The 19074-nt window shown below is 37.5% G+C and overlaps 1 protein-coding gene across 1 annotated transcript in view; it reads left to right on the top strand.

Annotated features, from left to right (window-relative positions):
• The first annotated feature begins 2933 nt into the window (after positions 1-2933).
• Positions 2934-19074, top strand: part of THOC1 (THO complex 1) — a 53100-nt gene continuing 36959 nt past the window's right edge. Inside the window, exons 1-7 of the mRNA XM_043558425.1 lie at positions 2934-3042; positions 5465-5538; positions 5634-5694; positions 6906-6972; positions 10838-10956; positions 12065-12113; positions 12758-12853. Of these exons, the coding sequence (XP_043414360.1) occupies positions 2989-3042; positions 5465-5538; positions 5634-5694; positions 6906-6972; positions 10838-10956; positions 12065-12113; positions 12758-12853 (520 nt within the window). The 5' untranslated portion in view covers positions 2934-2988. The remainder of the gene's footprint in view (positions 3043-5464; positions 5539-5633; positions 5695-6905; positions 6973-10837; positions 10957-12064; positions 12114-12757; positions 12854-19074) is intronic.

Genomic DNA, 19074 nt, shown 5'->3' on the forward strand with positions numbered 1-19074 from the left:
AATGTTGTTGTAAGGTATAGAAATACTACAAGAAAGTGTCATAAGGTGGTGGTCATTAAAACTTGACCATTACCCATGACAATATAACATACTATCATGACAGTAATGAGCACAAAGTTTGGAATCAAAACTCCTGGGTTGTCTTATTTTGCTGATTCCCGATATCAAGAACCCTATTTATTTGAGTTTGCTTCCTCATGGATGAAATAATTGTAAGATAATTGTATTACCCACCTCGAAATATCACATAGAGGATCAAATGAGGTACTACCTGTCAAGTGCACTCAGAATTATAAAACATTTATTAACATGCTTAAATATTTAAATGCTTAAATATTTTACTGTAGTGATTTTTGATGGACACCTTTTAAAAACGCATTCTCTACTTCTTGGCCTTATTGAATGAATATAATCTTACCTTGAGTTCTCAAGATCATACCAATGTCTTTGATGTTTGTCTTTAAGGTATCTAGCATCAGATTGCTGCCTTTTTAAAAATAGGTTTTCTTTTTAAATTTTTATTGTGGTAAAACATACATAAAACTTAGTATTTTAATCATTTTAAGTGTACAATTCAGTGACATAAGTACATTCATATTATTGCACAATCATTACGACTATCCATTTCAGAAATTTGTCATCTTCCCAAGCTAAAATCTGTGCTCATTAAACAATAACTCCCCATTGTCACCTGATTACGTTTTTTCCTACACTTTCATCTGGTGTTGCCTCACTCATTAGCAGCAAAATGGCTCATTTCTCTCCTTCACTCCAAAATAAACTGCCAGTAATAACCTGCTGTAAAAGCCATTTTTAAACCCATAACATTCTTTGGCCGCAAACATCAATACAATCTGGTTCCAGCTGGACGCTTCAGCCCTATTTCTGTGCAGAAGCCAATGTTAAAGTAAAAATAAACAGCTATCTTTCACTGTGCCTTCTCCCTTCCACACTTCTGCTCATACCATTCTATTTGGAAGATCTCTCCTATTCAGTGTGTACTGAAAGAGAAAGATCGAAGAGGAATGCATGAAGGTTCCTTGACCACATGTGGTATTGATTCTCTTTTCATCACTTATAGCAACTATTACCTAAATTACTGATAGAAATTGTATAGTTTTCCTTTATGTCAAATAGAGTTCCTCAAAATAGAATTAAGCTATATTATTTTGTTCAATCATTTGTTCAAACAGTTATTATTTATTCAACAGATACTGTCCACTGTATACAAGTGCCTAACAGATGTTTGTCAAATAAACAAATAGAATACTAAGTCATGGGGCTTTGGTGAACAATACACTCTAGTTCTTATGTTTGAATTCTTGTAAAAAAAAATTTTTTTTTAATTTACCTCTCATGTCTTAGTTGTACTCCAGATAGTTAATAATGATCTGTAATATAATAATAATCCTATTACATCAGCTAATACCAGTTTATTTAGTCAACTTGTAAATTTAAGTCATACACTCAAACATGAGTAATTCTGTTGATTCTAAGTTTTCTTTAACGCCTATTTATTACTGAGAGACAGAGACAGAGCATGAGTGAGGGAGGGGCAGAGTGGGGGAGAATCCGAATCCGAATCAGCCTCCAGGCTCTGAGCTGTCAGCATAGAGCCGGATGCCGAGACCGGGAGATCATGACCTGAGCCCAAGTCAGACGCTTAACCGACTGAGCCACCCAGGCGCCTGGATTCTGTTGATGCTAAAAAAAGACTGCAATGCTCCAGGTAGCCACCATTGTTCACAATTCCCACTTAGGGGCAAGATTATGCAAAATTATCCTTTGGTTAGCTTCCTGTATTCTTGTTAGAAGCCAAAGAAGGAAACAAGGTACACATGGAACGGCCTAAGATCGTTAGGGAAGTTCCTCCCGTTTGGGTCAGTGCTGCTTTCCCCACAGCATTTAAGTCCAACAGAGAAAGTGCCCCTTGGCCTTTCATTGGCCACGCCTCCCCTGTGAGGACTAAGGGTTTTGCAACTGGGGTCTCTACCCTGGATGCAGTGCCATCCATTTTCCAACGAGCCTCGAGTCTTGCATTCCTCTTCGGTCTCTTTCAGTAGACACCTCTATGTGCAGCAAAGTTAACTGATACCAAGGTATTGATAATGATGCTCATATTCCCATTACAAGCCACATTTGCTTTGTTTCATTTGAGCTTTTCGACAGACTTGTGATACAGGCTTTTTTTTTTTTTAACATTTTATTTATTTTTGAGAGAGACAGAGTGCGAGCGGGGAGGGGTAGAGAGAGAGGGAGACACAGAATCCGAAGCAGGCTCCAGGTTCCAAGCTGTCAGCACAGAGCCCGACGCGGGGCTCGAACCCACGTACCGTGAGATCATGACCTGAGCCGAAGTCGGACGCTTAACTGACAGAGCCACCCGGGCACCGCCCTCCCCCCCCCCCTTTTTTTTCTATTTCACATAAAAGGGAACTGCTCCTAAGCTACAGAGCCCATGAACTATAAAGGCCCACGAACTACTCAGCAAGGCCGTAGCTGAGACCACTCCCTCCGGAGAACGACTGCGGTCCGGAGATCACAGGCACTGCCAACAACTTCCCCAGCCTGGGGCACTCCCAGATAACCCACCTGCTCTGGATTCCCGGGCAGCGGTTACCTTCCAGCGCGACCCAGTGAGCCTTACTACCCGCCATTCACCGGGTTTCCCCAAAGCAGGAAAACCACCACAATTGCGCGGGTCCCGGCCTATTCCCCGACCAGCAGCGCCGAGCTTACAGGGCGAGGCCCCTCATATACCGTCACCCCAACAGTTCCCTACGAAACCGGACTAGACATGGTGTGGCTGACTCAGCCTTCCAACGCCCCGCTGAATTCAAGTCACCGCGGAAGCGGCCAGCAGCCAGCCGACCCACCCCTAGGCTCACAGGCCGCTCTAGCCGAACACGGAGGCAGCAATCTCGTTACTCCCGCTTGACGTCATCCGCTAGCGCCGCAGCGCGGTGGCGGGCACGCGCAGCCGAGAAGATGTCTCCGACGCCGCCACTCTTCAGTTTGCCCGAAGCGCGGACGCGGTTTACGGTGAGCGGACCGTGGGAGAATGTGGCCCTAACCCGGCTCTATCTTTTTCCTCCTCTTCCTGAAAACACTCGAATTTTGCTCTGGGGTAAAGCGGGGACGGAGGTGTGTAAGGCGCGGTGTCGGCTCCCGGCCCCGTCGGGGGTTGGGAGGTGGGAAAGACGCATTACTTGCCTCTTCCGTGCGTCCTGAGCTGTCCGCCTCCGTCCTTCTGCAGGCAGGTCTCTGAACTCCGCGTTCTGGGCGCCTTTGTGCCCTGCGTGGAGGGTTTATCCGCAGACTCCCTCCAGTGCGGTCGAGCTCCCGTGCAGTGCTCGCTTAGCTGGGCAGGTGTCTCCAAAATTGCTTAAGGGTGAAGGCGGGAGTGGTTTTAGCCCAGAGAACGGGCTCCCGCCCCGCCCCCTAAGCTGCGGGTGGTGGTGGTTCTGGCCGCTTTTTCACCACCCTTTAACCTACCATATCTCTCTCCTAAGAGATTAACGAGGAGATCCAAAGCAGGAAAACAGAGATCAGCTTGGGAATTGTTGCCAGATGTCTTTTTATTCTTACAAAATGAGGAGGAGTACTTTGAGCGTTTGGGGAGCGCCTTACAGAGCGTTTTTGTTAGCTTATTTAACTCTTAGCACTGTGAAGTAGGCAAAGTTCTGTTAAGCCTGGTAGATTGGAGACCACCCCCCTGCTAGAGTTAGGTGATGTACTTCCCTGGTGTTTCTGACTTCAGACCCAGGATTCTTTTTATGTTGCCCATCACAGCATGAAGAACCCTGTCCTAAGTTGTTTGCCTATATTTGTCTTTAGCATTTGAGCCAGTATTTCAAATCATGATTCAACTACTGACATATTTAACTGTGCTTACCTAGTTATAGTGACGGCAGAATAAAAATTCTGTGAAAGAAAATTGATTCTTTGTAGTCAGTTTTCTTGTGTGCAGGTTATTTTTTTCCCATACAATGAGGGTTTATTTGTTAATCAGGTTATATCTTAGTTATGTCTTCAGAATCGTTTTCTTTCTGTGTATTTTGCTGTAATCCCAGGTGCTCTGAAATTCTGCTAAGAGTAACTGTTAGCAGTATCCAATATCGTATTAGTCGCAGAGGGGACCATTTAATTGGAGATCATCTGGTCCACTACTTCTAAAGGTTCAGTGTGCAGTGGGATCACTTGGAGATCTTGTTAAATGTAGACTGGTTCAGTAGGTCTGGAATGGAGCCTGAAAGTGTGCGTTTCTAACAAGTTCCCACGTGGTGCCTCTGCTGCTATTAGTAATAAGCATCTACAACAACCCCCTTATTTAACTGGTGAAGAAATTGAAGCACAAAGAAACAAGGAGATATGTCCAAGATAACACAGTCTCCTTTTGGCAGAGTCAGGAATGGACATTTCCAGTGTAAATCTAACTCCTGGGGGTAAAGAGATGACTTTCCAAGTGTATGTGGATTTTCACAGAGTGAATGACTTTGCAGTATTTTTGTCTTTGATACTTCTTTTTTGTTTTTTAAGTTTTATTTTTAAGTAATCTCTACACCCAGTGCAGGGGTTAAACTTACAACTTGAGACTTACAGTTGCATGCTCTACCAACTGAGCCAAATCCCACCCCCTGCTTTTTTGTCTTTCAAATTATGGCTAGTTTAAGACAAATAGCAGGTATTCAGTGTTGACTATGTGTCAGGGACTGTGCTGAGCAAACTAGAGAAGGTAGGACTTGAGATGGGTCTTGAAGAATGGATAGAATTTGCATGAGCTGGTGGGAAGAACAACATAAATGAAAACACTAGAATGAGCTTGACAGAAAATAATGAAAAAATGGCTAGACCTTAGTGGAGAGTATATGTTAAGTTGCAGTGGGAAATAAGGTTGGATGGGTTGAGGGAGATAATATCAAGGACTTGAGAGGGGGCTGTGAAATTTTAAAATGAAAGCCTATAAATAAGGAGGCATTTGGAGATTAAAAAAAAAAACAAAACAGTATACTCTCATGTATGTGATATTTTAAGAAATGGTAGGTGGGAACACGTAGAATGAGAAAGTCTACTTGGGAAGCTCTTGTTAAGTTCACAGTGATTAGAGTGTGTATCATTGGCACCTGGGTGGCTCAGCCACTCGGGCATCCAACTCTTGAGTTCGGCTCAGATCATGATCTCATGTACACTGACAGTATGCAGCCTGCTTGGGAGTTTCTCTCTCCCTCTCTCTCTGCCCCTCCTCTGCTTGGGCTCGCACTTGCTCGCTTGCTCTCGCTCTCTCTCTCTCTCAAAAAAAATAAATAAATAAACTTAAAAAAATAAATAATTACTGATGGAATGACTGATAGGTAATTTTTCCCACGCATAAGCATTTCCAGCTAGACAGACCACTGATGAGTAATGTTTTTCAGTAAATAATAAGCAAAAATATTTCCACTTACATCTATTTTTACTTTTCTAGAAGTCTACTAGAGAGGCCCTGAACAACAAAAATATAAAGCCGTTGTTGAATACCTTCAGCCAATTACCTGGCAGGTAAGGCATTGATATCCATGAAATATCACTTGCCAAGATCGCTATACTTACCTTGAGCTGTTTAAAAAAATTCAGGTGTCTTTTGTTTTTAATAGTGAAAATGAAAAAAAATGTACCCTTGACCAAGCTTTCAGAGGTGTTCTAGAAGAAGAAATTGTAAGTATGTTTTTCTTTATTGTTAAAATTTTGCTGATAAATTAATAAATGTTATTTTTGAAATTGCTTTTATCTCAATAGATATTTACGATTATTTTTTTCTGTAGTGAACTTGCTACTTTGTGAAAGCTGACTTGATCACAATATAGGGATTATGTAATTGTGCAGGATTTTGACAGCACAAGTGAAATTTAAGGATTTGGTTTAACAAATGAGCTCTCCAAGTGAATAGAAGAAAAGTTGATATGAGGTGTTCCTGAGCAAGAACTAGAATTTTAGATCGGCCCTTTCACTTTGCTCTAGAAACAGTGACATCCTTCAGTAACATGAAAGGTCTAGTCCAAGGATGTTCAGCATGAGTACTGGGATTCCATGACCTCATTTTCCTATGATGACTTCATCAGTAAGCATACAAAAATAACTAGAGCCTATCCAACTTCAGTAGAGAAATTTAACCTAAACATGAAAATTGAATTTATTTACCATTAGTGGGGCACCCAAAGGAAAGGAAAACTTTCAGTAGTTTATTCTTGGTTAAGTAAAGGTTGTGTCTCAAGAAGCTGGATCCTTTTCTAATGACCATAATACAGTGTCCCTTTCTTTTGAACAATTCTATATCAAAACTCATTTTTTTTTTCTCTTCTTCAGACCTAGTCACATACGCCTTGTGAGGCATTGGACAAGTTACTTTGCTTTACTGAGGCTCAATTTCATTTGTAAGAGGGGAAATAATATTCTTTCAAGGCTGCTGTATAAAACACTTAACGAGCACTCAAAAAATGCTAGTTTCTATGATGTTATTGAACCTGAGCATTACCTCCCTTCTATTAAAACCCTCAGGCATATTGATACACCAGTACAACTAATTACCCTGGCCCTGTCTTTGCCCTGTGCCATTGATTGAGTTATGGCCTCTGCTTCTGTACTTGATTAGCTTGTTGCCATAGTCATGGTAATATAACCATTTTCCTGAGACCATTGTATTTTAAGTGAATCACCTTGATTGTTATTTACTTGATCTACTTTGACAATTAATGATTCTATTACTATTTTTCATTTTTTGTATTTTTATGTTAGTAATTTTATTATATGTAAGAAATGTGTTTATCTTGTATTTCTGATAATTTGATGTCAGAAAATATGTTTTTATTCTTATCAAACTAGCCTGGACTCTGGCCCCTAAATTAAATTGTTTTCTCCTCTGTTGGTAGATAAATCACTCATCATGTGAAAACGTTTTAGCTATTATTTCTCTTGCTATTGGGGGAGTAACTGAAGGTAAGTACGGTTTTGTTTTTTTTAAGTAATCATGGACGTGACATGCTTTATTTAAAACTTATTCTCCTCATACCTCTCATCTATTTGATTTTGTTCGTTTTTCAAATTCTCCCTACTACCTTTGCCAAGATGTTATCCCAATGAAATTAGCTGACACTTCTCGTCTCTAGTATGCAGCACACATTTTGGCACTTTCTTTGTTCTCCAGTTGTTTCGTTCATTCAGTAAATATTTATTGAGCATCTACTATGTGCCTGGTACTGAGCCAGGACTAGAAGATTCAATGGTACAGAAAACCTATCCCTGCCCATAAGGAGCCTTGTGGCTAATGGGGGAAACAAATGTGTAAACTTCTTACTATGGTCTAATTACTGTGAAGTAGGAATGAAGTGTGGTTGGAGTGATTCTCTAAACTCTAAGGGAATAAGGAAGGTCTTAGAAGGGGAGCTGTAACAGGAGCTGGGATGTGAGGGATGATGGATTTGTCAGGCTGAAAGGGAAAGGAATACACAGCTACGTAAAGGCCAAGTTCAGCCTGGCTAAAGAATTGTGTTGAGCAGAGGGGTGAGAGGATGATGACAATGGTGAGGAAAGAAGCAGCAGAGGTAGCTTAGGGTTCTTTGTTAAGGGTTTTGTATACTAAGCTAACAAGGAGCTATGGTGGAAGAGTTGGATTGGGAGAGACTGTTGGCAGGAAAAGTAGGGGACTGTTAAAATGGGGCAGTGATGTTGGGGAATGGTTTCAAGACTAAAAAAGGCATTTAGGAAGTACACAATGTCGAGGTGCCTGCGTGGCTCAGTCAGTTAAGCATCCGCCTCTTGGTTTCGGATCAGGTCATGATCTCACATTTCATGAGTTCGAGCCCCACATCAGGCCGGGTACTGACAGTGCAGAGCCTACTTGGGATACTCTGTCTCCCTCTCTCTCTCTGCCCCTCCCTGACTTTCTCTCTCTGTCTCTCTCAAAATGAATAAACTTAAAAAAAAATTTTTTAATTAGAAAAAGGAAGTACACAGTGTCTAACACATAAGTGGGAGCTCATTAAATGTTTGCAGAAAGAAGCAGTGAAAAACTAGTTCATCAGTAGTCTTTTAACAAATTTAATTGAAATACTCATTAATTCAGATAATTTATGTGAAAAGTGCCTTTTAATCTGTAAAGCATTATTCACATTATTTTGATACCTATTCGTACAAAAACTAGACTATTCAAGGTAAAAGTGATCTTCTAGTGCAGCAGCAAGCTATTCTGTGAACTTAAGCATAGTTCATAAATTCTGACTTCACACATTAAACTTTTATTTATATTTCTTTAATTATTTTGAGAGAGAGAGAAAATCCCAAGCAGAAAATCCCCATGCTGTCAGCCCAGAGCCTAAAGTGGGACTCAATCCCACGAACTGTGGGTTCATGACTTGAGCCGAAATTAAGACTCGGTCACTTAACAGACTGAGCCACCCAGGCACCTTGACACACATTAAACTTTTATACAGGATATTCATTCATTCATTCATTCATTCATTCAGCATGCCTAAATGAGTTCTGCAGTGGAGTGTTCCTTCCCCAGTTTCTGTCAAACAGCTGTGTCTCCTTAATTCATTGATTACCTTGATGTGTTAACTCTGGTAGACTAGTAATATGTTTAACAGTTGAAGTTATACAAAGTCTATATTTAGAACTTTATTTGAGAAAGATAAGAACTTATGAACTTAGTTACACCGAAAATAAAGTCTTAGATGCTTTTTTAATTTAATTGGATGGGGAAAAGTCCTTCTTGACAGAGATTATTATTCTTTACGTGGCGTGTTTTCAAATTGTCCATAAATATGTTTTGTTACATTCAACTCAGCAGATACTTTTGAGCTTCTCTTTATCATCAGACACTTTACTGATTAAAATGTACAAAAATGCCTACCCTTAAAAAGCTCATAGTCTGCTTAAAAATAATGTATGGTAAATACTATAATTTATCTATACTGTGCTTTAGAAGTATAGATGAGGTGGCCTGTTCAAAGGTATCAGGAGTTTTTTAGGTTCATGGATATTTGTCATGTGCTTTGAAAGATGGAGCAGAAATTTGCCACATGAGAAAGGAGGAAAACTAGGCAGAGAAAAGCATTGAAAACAAAACCATGGAAGTATCAATATAGCAAAGTGTCTGGGAATTGAGAAGAGGGAATCTGTGGCCAAGGTTAAGGTGAAGCAAAGAATGCGGTGTAGAAAGGCTAAGACACAGGTTGTGAAAGTTCTGGGGGATCATGCTATAGTCCAGTTCGTCAGAATCACCACTGAATCTCTGTTTTTAAATGAGATTGCAAGGCCTCACTTAGTTTTACTGAATCAGAACCTTCAGGAGTGGAATTAGGTAATTTTCTTAAGTTCTGTAATTAAACGTGAGTTAACTCATGTCAAACTACACTGCAACTGTGGGCAGGGAATATGCCTCTCAGATCTCTTGGGTGTACAGAGCATATTGTTTCTCAGGATCTAAAGTGGTAAGGTACTGTGGCAGTTTTCTAGTTATCTAGTCCATCTCTGGCCTCTCCGCCCCCACCCCCCCCACCCCCCATAACATCCCTGGCAGGTGGTCATCCAGCCTATACGCCCATTGATAGAGCTTACTAATTTGATTTCTCTTAGTTTTGTCAGGTTTCCCTTGTATTGAGTTGAAATCTGCTGCCTTATGCCACCCACTGGTTCTTGGCCAGTATCCCTCACATCACATTGCAGATGGCATCATACCAGTGCAGAGTAGAGCTGGAAATAATACTTTCTTTTGAATTGAACATACTGTATCAGTTGCAGCGTTTTGGGCTTACAGTGCTCCCTAGATATGTTGTTTGCATACTGTGCTTAAATGGCTACTTTTTTAAAACACTTAACAAGTGCTAGTAAGTGTTTCCTTAAGAGAGAAGGAAGAATGAGCAGCAAGATTAAAGTATTTTTAGCTAGTGCAAGTGACCTTTTCTTTAAAAAGTTTTTAAATTTATTGCTGTAGTTAAATAACATTGAATTTTGAAATAAACAGCTTTTTACTATACCATCTTTTCCCTTCAAACAATGCTTTTATTTTAAATGTTTAATAATAGTTGACATCAGTATCAAACTTTTTTTTATTATCTTTTTTGAAGGTAATCTTTTCAAATCAGAATGATATTTAACAACACTATGGAACATTTGGAAATGAGGAAATGGGAAAATACTATTCATAATTCCTCTACTTTAAAAAACTACCATTCATTTTGGTATATGTTTTTAGTTTCTCTAGTCTTTTTTAAAACTTTTATTATTGTAACCATATAATACGTACAGTTTTGAATCCTGCCTTTTTCACTTAACATTATAAGCATTTTCCAAGTTATAGTCGTCATAACCATCGTTTTTAATTGGCTGCATTATATTCTTTTGAATAGCTTAGTGGTGAAGAAAACAGACTGTGGAGCCAGACTGCCTGGGTTCGTATCCCAGCTCTACCACTTACTGGCTCTATGGCCTTGGGCAAGTTATTTAACTTCTCTGTGTCTCAGTTTTCCCATTCTGGAGGTAATATTATCTACCTCATAGGGTTATAAGGATTAAATGTGTTAGTATACATAAAGTATTTACTTAGCGTGCCTGACATATAGTAAATGCTCTAGAAGTATTATCAAGAATTATTATCATCATCATTATTGAGTGCACATACCAAAAATTACTTAAGTATGTCCCATATTGGGGACTTTTAGGTTGCTTCCATTTCTTGTCTTAAAAAATTTGTTAGGGGTGAGAGAGTATACTGTTAAGATATTCTTCAGAATTATTTTGCATGGGCTATTTTACTGTACAGTTTTTTAAATTTTTAAATTGGCTTGTGCTCCACTTGAAGGTATTTGTACCGCATCTACACCTTTTGTATTATTGGGAGATGTTTTGGATTGTCTTCCTTTGGATCAGTGTGACACGATATTCACTTTTGTGGAAAAAAATGTTGCTACTTGGAAATCAGTAAGTGCCTTAGTTTCTTTTTATGCTTACATTATGTTTCTACAGATTCAGAGTTCAGAGGATAGTTTTTTTTGTTTTGGGGGTTTTGTTTTGTTGGGTTTTTTTTTTGCTTATTTTTAATATTGGTGACTGCTGAAAAGTTTGTCCTTATGAGGGAATTACACTGTCTTACTTGGGGAGCCAAGTTAAGAGGCAAGTGGGAAGAAAAAGTTTAACAAAATTTGACTGAGTAGTAACAATTAACTGGAAAATGCACACTTTTCATATTTAAAACAGTTACTCAGTAACATGTTTTGTTATATATGTGAAAATATCTATTTCGCTTAAAATGTTTGAGGGGGAAAAAGTAAAAGTGGCATTGTAAACTCAGTGCATGTTAGTGTTCTTTTTTTTTTAATTTTGTTTTTTAAATTTACATACAGATGAATTAGCATATAGTGCAACAATGATTTCAGGAGTAGATTCCTGAGTGCTCCTTACCCATTTAGCCCATCCCCACTCCCACAACCCCTCCAGTAACCCTCTGTTTGTTCTCCATATTTATGAGTCTCTTATGTTTTGTCCCCCTCCCTGTTTTTGTATTATTTTTGCTTCCCTTCCCTATGTTCATCTGTTTTGTCTCTTAAGGTCCTCATATGAGTGAAGTCATATGATATTTGTCTTTCTCTGACTAATTTCACTTAGCATAATACCTTCCAGTTCCATCCACGTAGTTGCAAATGGCAAGATTTCATTCTTTTTGATTGCCGAGTAATATTCCATTGTTTATATATACCACTTCTTTATCCATTTATCCATCGATGGACATTTGGGCTCTTTCCATACTTTGGCTATTGTCGATAATGCTGCTATAAACATAGGGGTGCATGTGTCCCTTCGAAACAGCACACCTGTATCCCTTGGATAAATACCTAGTAGTGCAATTGCTGAGTCGTAGGGTAGTTCTATTTTTAGTTTTTTTGAGGAACCTCCATACTGTTTTCCAGAGTGGCTGCACCAGCTTACATTCCCATGTTAGTATTCTTTAATACCTTCTTTCCTGTAACTTATCATCAAAGAGTGTGCAACAACTTCTGAACAGTAGTAATAATTTCTGTCTTAATTTCAGAATACATTCTATTCTGCTGGGAAAAATTATCTACTACGTATGTGCAATGGTAAGTAATTAATTAGTAAATGATCGTGTTAAAACATAAATGTGGTTAGAGAAACAGGTGGTTGAATTAAACGCAAGTGATAAAATTTTTTAAAATAGATTAGTACCATCATTTTTATAACAGACTGATTTGTTAAAACTGATCATTCACTTTAAATTAAACTGTTCTTGTTTGGGGTATAAACTTAAAACCAAAAAAAAAAAAAAATTAGTAAAATTTATCTTGTCCATGCTAAACTCATTTCATTCCTAATTTTTTAGTGCTTTTTTTATGACAATAGTTTGTACCCCAGTTTTTTTTTTTTTTTTTTTTTTTCAACGTTTATTTATTTTTTGGGACAGAGAGAGACAGAGCATGAACGGGGAGGGGCAGAGAGAGAGGGAGACACAGAATCGGAAACAAGCTCCAGGCTCTGAGCCATCAGCCCAGGGCCTGATGTGGGGCTCGAACTCAAGGACCGCGAGATCGTGACCTGGCTGAAGTCGGACACTTAACCGACTGCGCCACCCAGGCGCCCCATGTACCCCAGTTTTGAGAACTATTGCTTTAGGGAAATGCTCTTGACAGGCTGGTTAACAAATTTGGGTATAGTTGTAATAAACATAGAATGATCTCCTATAACCTTCATTTCCATATATTGTTAGATCTCCTAAGAAGATTATCAAAATCCCAGAATACAGTCTTCTGTGGACGAATTCAACTCTTTTTGGCCAGGCTTTTCCCTTTATCTGAGAAATCAGGTAAGCTTTTATGCATTAAATAAATGTTTTGAAGGGGAATCTTTCTCAGTTTTTAATTCAGAAGCTGTTGTGATGATAATAAGAAAAATAGTTCTCACAAGTTTAATAGGAAATTGTCACTTTATTTTCTTTTACTGGTAATTATACTGTTCCTAATGCATCATATAGGTAATGCTTGAAGTCACTGATTTTTTTTTGTATAGTTGACATAGTATCATATTAGTTTCAGATGTACAACATGGTAATTTGTAATTACTATGATGATCAAGAATTACATAGTAATTCTTTTTAAGTTCCAAGCTTATTAACCATAAAAATGTGCAGTTGAATCACATGTATGTAGATATGAATTACCATGTCTGTATTTCATTTATAATGCATGCTGATTTTTCCACTTCCATTTTCTCCCTCAGTCATTACCATTTAGACACAATTATGTCCTCTCATTTCTTTTACCATTTTTCATTGTGAAATACAGCACTCATATAGAAAAGTGCATAAAATAAATGTATACTATAATTATTCTGAATCAATTACTTGTGTAACTACTGGCAGAATCCAGAAATGAAATATAACCAGTTCTCGAGAGCCTTTCACAATCTGTTCAAATATGCCAGATTTTAATACCTCTTTCCCTCAGTCTTCCTTTCCTTAATATCAGGCTATTATACCACCTACTTCATATGTTGTTGTGAGGATTAAATGAATTAAAATATGTGAAGCACTTACAACAGTGCCTGCACATAAAGAGACCCATAGTATATGTTGGCAATGGTTTCAGTGTGTTTTCTTTCTTGTCATGCTAGATCTGTGTTGTTTTTTCTTTCCTACTTAATGTGATCAAGATTAATTTAGATTACCATTGTATTTACTGCTTGTATTTCTGTCCTTCTATCTGTGGAAAATTTCCCTGTTAAACTTTTCTTTAGTGAAGGTCTGTATTTTGTCTGAAAATCATTATTCTTGAAGAATGATTTCAGTAGGTAAAAGATTCTAAGTTGGCACTAGACACAGGATTTTATCTTGTGGGAGATAATCATTACTTTGTCTTCTATCTTCCATGTTCTCTAGACAACACAAATGTCAGTCTAACTTCTTTGAAGATAATCTAAATGTTTTTCTGTTTTTGCTCTTAAGATTTTTTATCTTTGTTTTCAGGCTTTTTCGGTTTTACTGTCATGTGTCTTATTGTGGATTTCTTTTTATTTATCATGCTTGGGATTCTGTAGAAATCTTAAATCTGTGGATTAATGTCTTTTGTCCAGTTTGTAAAAATTTCAGCCATTATCTCATCAAATATTGTGTATGTCTCTTTCTTTTCTTTCTGAACTCCAGGGAACATTGTTATACCTTGTCACTATATCCTCTGTCTCTTATTCTTTCTATATTTTTATCTACTTGTCTTTTTGTATCACATTCTGAATAATTTCTTCAGAATGGTTTTCTGGTTCACTATTTCTTTCTTCAGCTATGAAAGATCAGCTCCTAAATTAATTTTTAATTTGTTATTGTTTTCATTCTATTGTATTTTATTTTTCATTTGTTGAAGGTCTTTTTTAAGACTGCTATATCACTTTCTAGTCTCTTATTCCCTGCTCATAGTTTCAAACTTTTTCTTTAGTTTTTTAACCAGGATAAGCATTTCTATTTTATAGTCTGTGATCATTCTAGTATCTGAAGTCTTTGTGGGTTTGTTTCTACTGTTTCTCAGGATTTCTTATCTGTGTATCTGGTTAGTATTGGGTATTATATTTGAGAAAATATTGAGGGATTTTGAGGCCTAGGATAGATAGTTTTCTCCAGATAGAGTTTTCATTGCTTTTGCCAGGAGCCTTTAGAAGGAAGCTATCACCAGTCCAGGGTTACCTTAATCCAGCCCGCTTTAAGGCCTATAATTCCTTAGATCATTGAGAAGACTTGGTGCTGGGCTGTAGTTTGGTTTATTTTAACCTGAGGGTATAGTGCCACAGGTTTCCAGCCTTGAAGATAGTTGGGTGGGCCCATCATTTTTGGGCCCTGATTTACTTTTAACATTCTAGCTTTGGGAAGCTATGAAAAGAGTAGCTCAATTTTACAACTGATTGTCTTGTTTGGCAAATGTCCTCAAGACAAAAGTGGCTTTAAATATTGATGATGCATTGCTTACCTTACTTTTCTTCTGGATGTTTGCCACATATCCCTTACTTTCTTATCAGCTCTTTACTGGTTTTAAGAGAACCATTTTTGTACTTCATTATCTGGAACACTGCTGTGAACATGGTTTATGCTCTGTAAATTTTTATGGAATTAATTGACCTGTTACTGGAAACTCACCTTTTCTATTACTTTTTTAATAGCTTTTTTATTTTATTTAATAGCTTTCAACATGTGAATTCACTTATACAATTCACCATTTAAAGTATACAATTCACTGGGGTTTTTTTAAGCATATTTACAAGGTTGTGCAACCATCACTGCAGTCTAATTTTTGAGTATTTTTTCTACCCTGTACCCAGTAACTTGCACCCCTGCCTCACTCATCATCATTCTTACCCTCTCTTCCAAGCCCTAAACAACCAATAATCTCCTTGTTCTCTGTACATTTTCCTATTCTGGACATTAAAAAAATAGAATAATGAAATATGTGGTCTTTTATTGATGAGCTTTTTTTAACTTAGCTTACATAACATTTTCAAGATTTATATATTTTATAGCATGTATCAGTATTTCATTTTTTTATAGCCAAATAATATTATCAGTATAGATATACCACATTTTGTTTACCCATTCGTCAGTTGATGAACATTTGGGTTGTTTCTGCTTTTTGTTTATTATGAGCAGTGCTGCTATGAACTTTTGTTTACAAGTTTTTGCTTGGGTGTATATTTTCACTTCTCTTTGGCATATACCTAGAATGGAATTACTAAGTCATATGGTAATTAAATTTAAATTCTTGAGGAGGGGTGCCTGGGTGGCTCAGTTGGTTGAGTATCCAACCCTTGATTTCGGCTCAGGTCATGATCCTAGAATCATGGGATTGAGCCCCACATTGGGCTCCGTGCTGAGCTCCCCTCTCTCCCTCCCTCCCCCCTGTCCTCCTGCCCCTCTCCCTCATTCATGTACTCTCTGTCTCTCTCAAATAATCAGTGCTTAAAAAAAAAAAAAAATTCTTGAACTACCAAACTCTTTTGTGAAAAAGCTGCACCATTTTACAGTCCTGTCATCCATGCACATGGATTCCAATTTCTCTACATCCTGGCTAGTACTTACTAATTCTGCCTTTTTTTTAATAGTCACCTGAGTAGGTATACAGTGGTATTTCATTGTGGTTTTGATTGGTATTTTCCTAATGACTAGATATGTTAAACATCTTTTCTTTTTTTTTTTTTAACGTTTATTTATTTTTGAGACAGGGAGAGACAGAGCATGAACGGGGGAGGGTCAGAGAGAGGGAGACACAGAATCTGAAACAGACTCTAGGCTGTGAGCTGTCAGCTCAGAGCCCGACGCGGGGCTCAAACTCACGGACCACGAAATCATGACCTGAGCCGAAGTCGGCCGCTTAACCGACTGAGCCACCCAGGCACCGCACATCTTTTCATTTGCTTAGTGGTCATTTGTACGTCTTCCTTAAAGAAATGGCTATTTATTTTATTTGCCCAATTTTTGAGTTGTCTTTTTATTAAGTAGTTATATGAGTTCTCATTATATTCTATATGCTAGACTCTTATCAGATATGTAATTTGCAAATGTTTTCTTCCATTCTGCAGATTTCCTTTTACTTTCTTGATAGTATTGTTTATAACACAAAAGTTTTATATTTTGGTGAAATTTGATATAGCAATTTTTTCCTTTGTTGCTTGTGCTCTTGATGTCATATGTAAGAAATCATCGTCTAATCCCAGGTTACAAAGATTTATTCTTGTGTTCTCTTATAAGAGATTTAGCTCTGTGGTCCATTTTGAGTTAATTTTTGTATATCGTATGAGGTGGGAGTTCAGTTTCATTTTTGTGTATATTAATAACCAGTTGTCCCAGCACCATTTATTGAAAAAACTATTCTTTGCCCATTGAATTGGCATTTTGCCTTCTTTCTGCCTTCAAAACACCAGGGTCAGTTGAACCTTGGGGCCTTGGCACTGTCTTCCCTCTATGACCCTCCTGTTCATTATTGTCACACTACCGACTTTAGCTGTTAGTCTCAATTTTACTTCCTCAGGGAGCCTCTCTTTCAGCATCTATTCTAAACCTGCCAGCACAGTCCCTCATTATCACCACCTAATTTCAAATCTCTTCTTAGTATTTAGCACTATCTGTCATTTTCAGTGTGTTTGTTGTTTACTTCTGTGTTCTCTGTGCCTAGAACGGTGCCAGACACCTAGTTGCCATTTAAATCTGTGATAAATGAAGTCTCTTTTTTGTGAAATGAATTATGCCCCTTCATAAGAACTAATTTGTAGTTTCTTTGCTGGAAGTTATAGAAGACATAAGAACAAGGTTTCAATTCTCAGCCATAATTTTGTCCTTCTTGGTTATTTCCAGCCTCCACTCTCATCAGTTTTTTTTACATTATATAATTCAAATTTAGTTGTAATAGGGCCTCCTCTTAAAATATAGCTGGATTTTGAATGTTATTTTTTTAGAGATAATGTGAATTTAGTTCAGGAAGGAGAGTGGCCTGTAAATTTCCTTCCCTATAATGATATTAGATTTTCGTACCAGATTCATAAAATGAATTGTCAATTTTCCTGTTTTTCTTCTTTTCGGGAAAAGTTGGAGTAATTTTGTATTCTTTCTTTCTTGAATGTTTGGTAAGCTTTACAAAGGAAGCAGTTAGCAACAATAGAATTTTGTGGGAATGTTTTAAACTGGATTTATGTAATGGATTTGGGACTATTCAGACTTTTCATTTTTTTCTTGAGACAGTTTTGGTAACTTCCTTTTTCCTGGGAATTTGTGAGTATTATCTAAAATTTCAAATGTATTGGAGCACCTGGGCGACTCATACGATTGAGCATCCAACTGTTGATTTCAGCTCAGGTCATGATCCCAGGATTGTGGGATCAAGCCCCACATCAGGTTCCGTGCTCGGTGTGGAACCTGCTTAAGATTTTCTCCCCCTGTCTCCCCTACTCTTCTCCACTCTTCCCCACTCTTCTCTGCCCCTCTCTCCCATTGTCTCTCTAAAATAAAATTTTAAAAATAATTAAAATTTCAAATGCATTTATAAGATGCTATTTGTTGCATTTCTTTTTTTCTATTTTTTCTTTTTTATAGTTGAAGTATAATTAACATACAGTGTTATGTTTGTTTCAAGTGTACAACATAATGATTCAGTGATTCTGTATGTTTCTCAGTGCTCATCAAGATAAGCATACGTGCTTTTTTGTATTAATTTTTTAAAATGTTTATTTATTTTGAGAGAGAGAGGGCATGCTAGTGGGAGAGACAGAGGGAGAGAGAATCCCAAGCAGGCTCACAAACGTGTGATCATGACCTGTGCCAATGTCAGGAGACGCTTGACTGACTAAGCCACCCAGGCGCCCCAAGATAAGTGTACTCTTAATCCCCTTTATTTGTAGATCTCATCATATTTTAAAGAACATTTTAGACCTCTCTTCCAGTGTACAGCATTACTAAATTAACAAGACATAGAAAAACCATTCTTTTCTTTCCCTTATTGACTGGTTGAAAGACTAATAATATATTGCTAATATATAGCTTTAAACATTATGCATCTTTTAATAAGTAATGTTTTTAAATTTAATTTTTAAATTATAAAAATAACTTTTTTCAGAAAATTTGAAAAATGAAGGAAAAAGCTGTGTATAATTAATCTTACCACTAACATAAGGGAGGTTGGCATTTGGGGATATTTTCTCATAGTATCTATGTTAAACATTTGTAGATGCTTGACATTCACTGGAGTATATCCCAAGACCTTCAAAAAGCCAGTTTAACATGTAGTTTAGCATGTAGTGAAGTCTGACTGAAATTATTGATTTAATGAGAATTATGGCATGTACTATATTAAATAATAAATAGAGAATAGACAAATGTATTTTAAGTAGTCAGTGCTAAATGGGCAACCAGATTCATTCACTAGCTTAATGACTTGATCTAGCATAGTTTTTTCCACTTTCACTTTTGTACTGAAATAACTTTAGACGTAAAGAAGAGTTGCGAAGAAAATATAGAGAGTACCTGAATTAACAAACTTCACCTAATGTTAGCCTCTTACA

The sequence above is a fragment of the Prionailurus bengalensis genome, chromosome D3 (assembly GCF_016509475.1).
Source record: "Prionailurus bengalensis isolate Pbe53 chromosome D3, Fcat_Pben_1.1_paternal_pri, whole genome shotgun sequence".
NCBI lineage: Eukaryota > Metazoa > Chordata > Mammalia > Carnivora > Felidae > Prionailurus > Prionailurus bengalensis.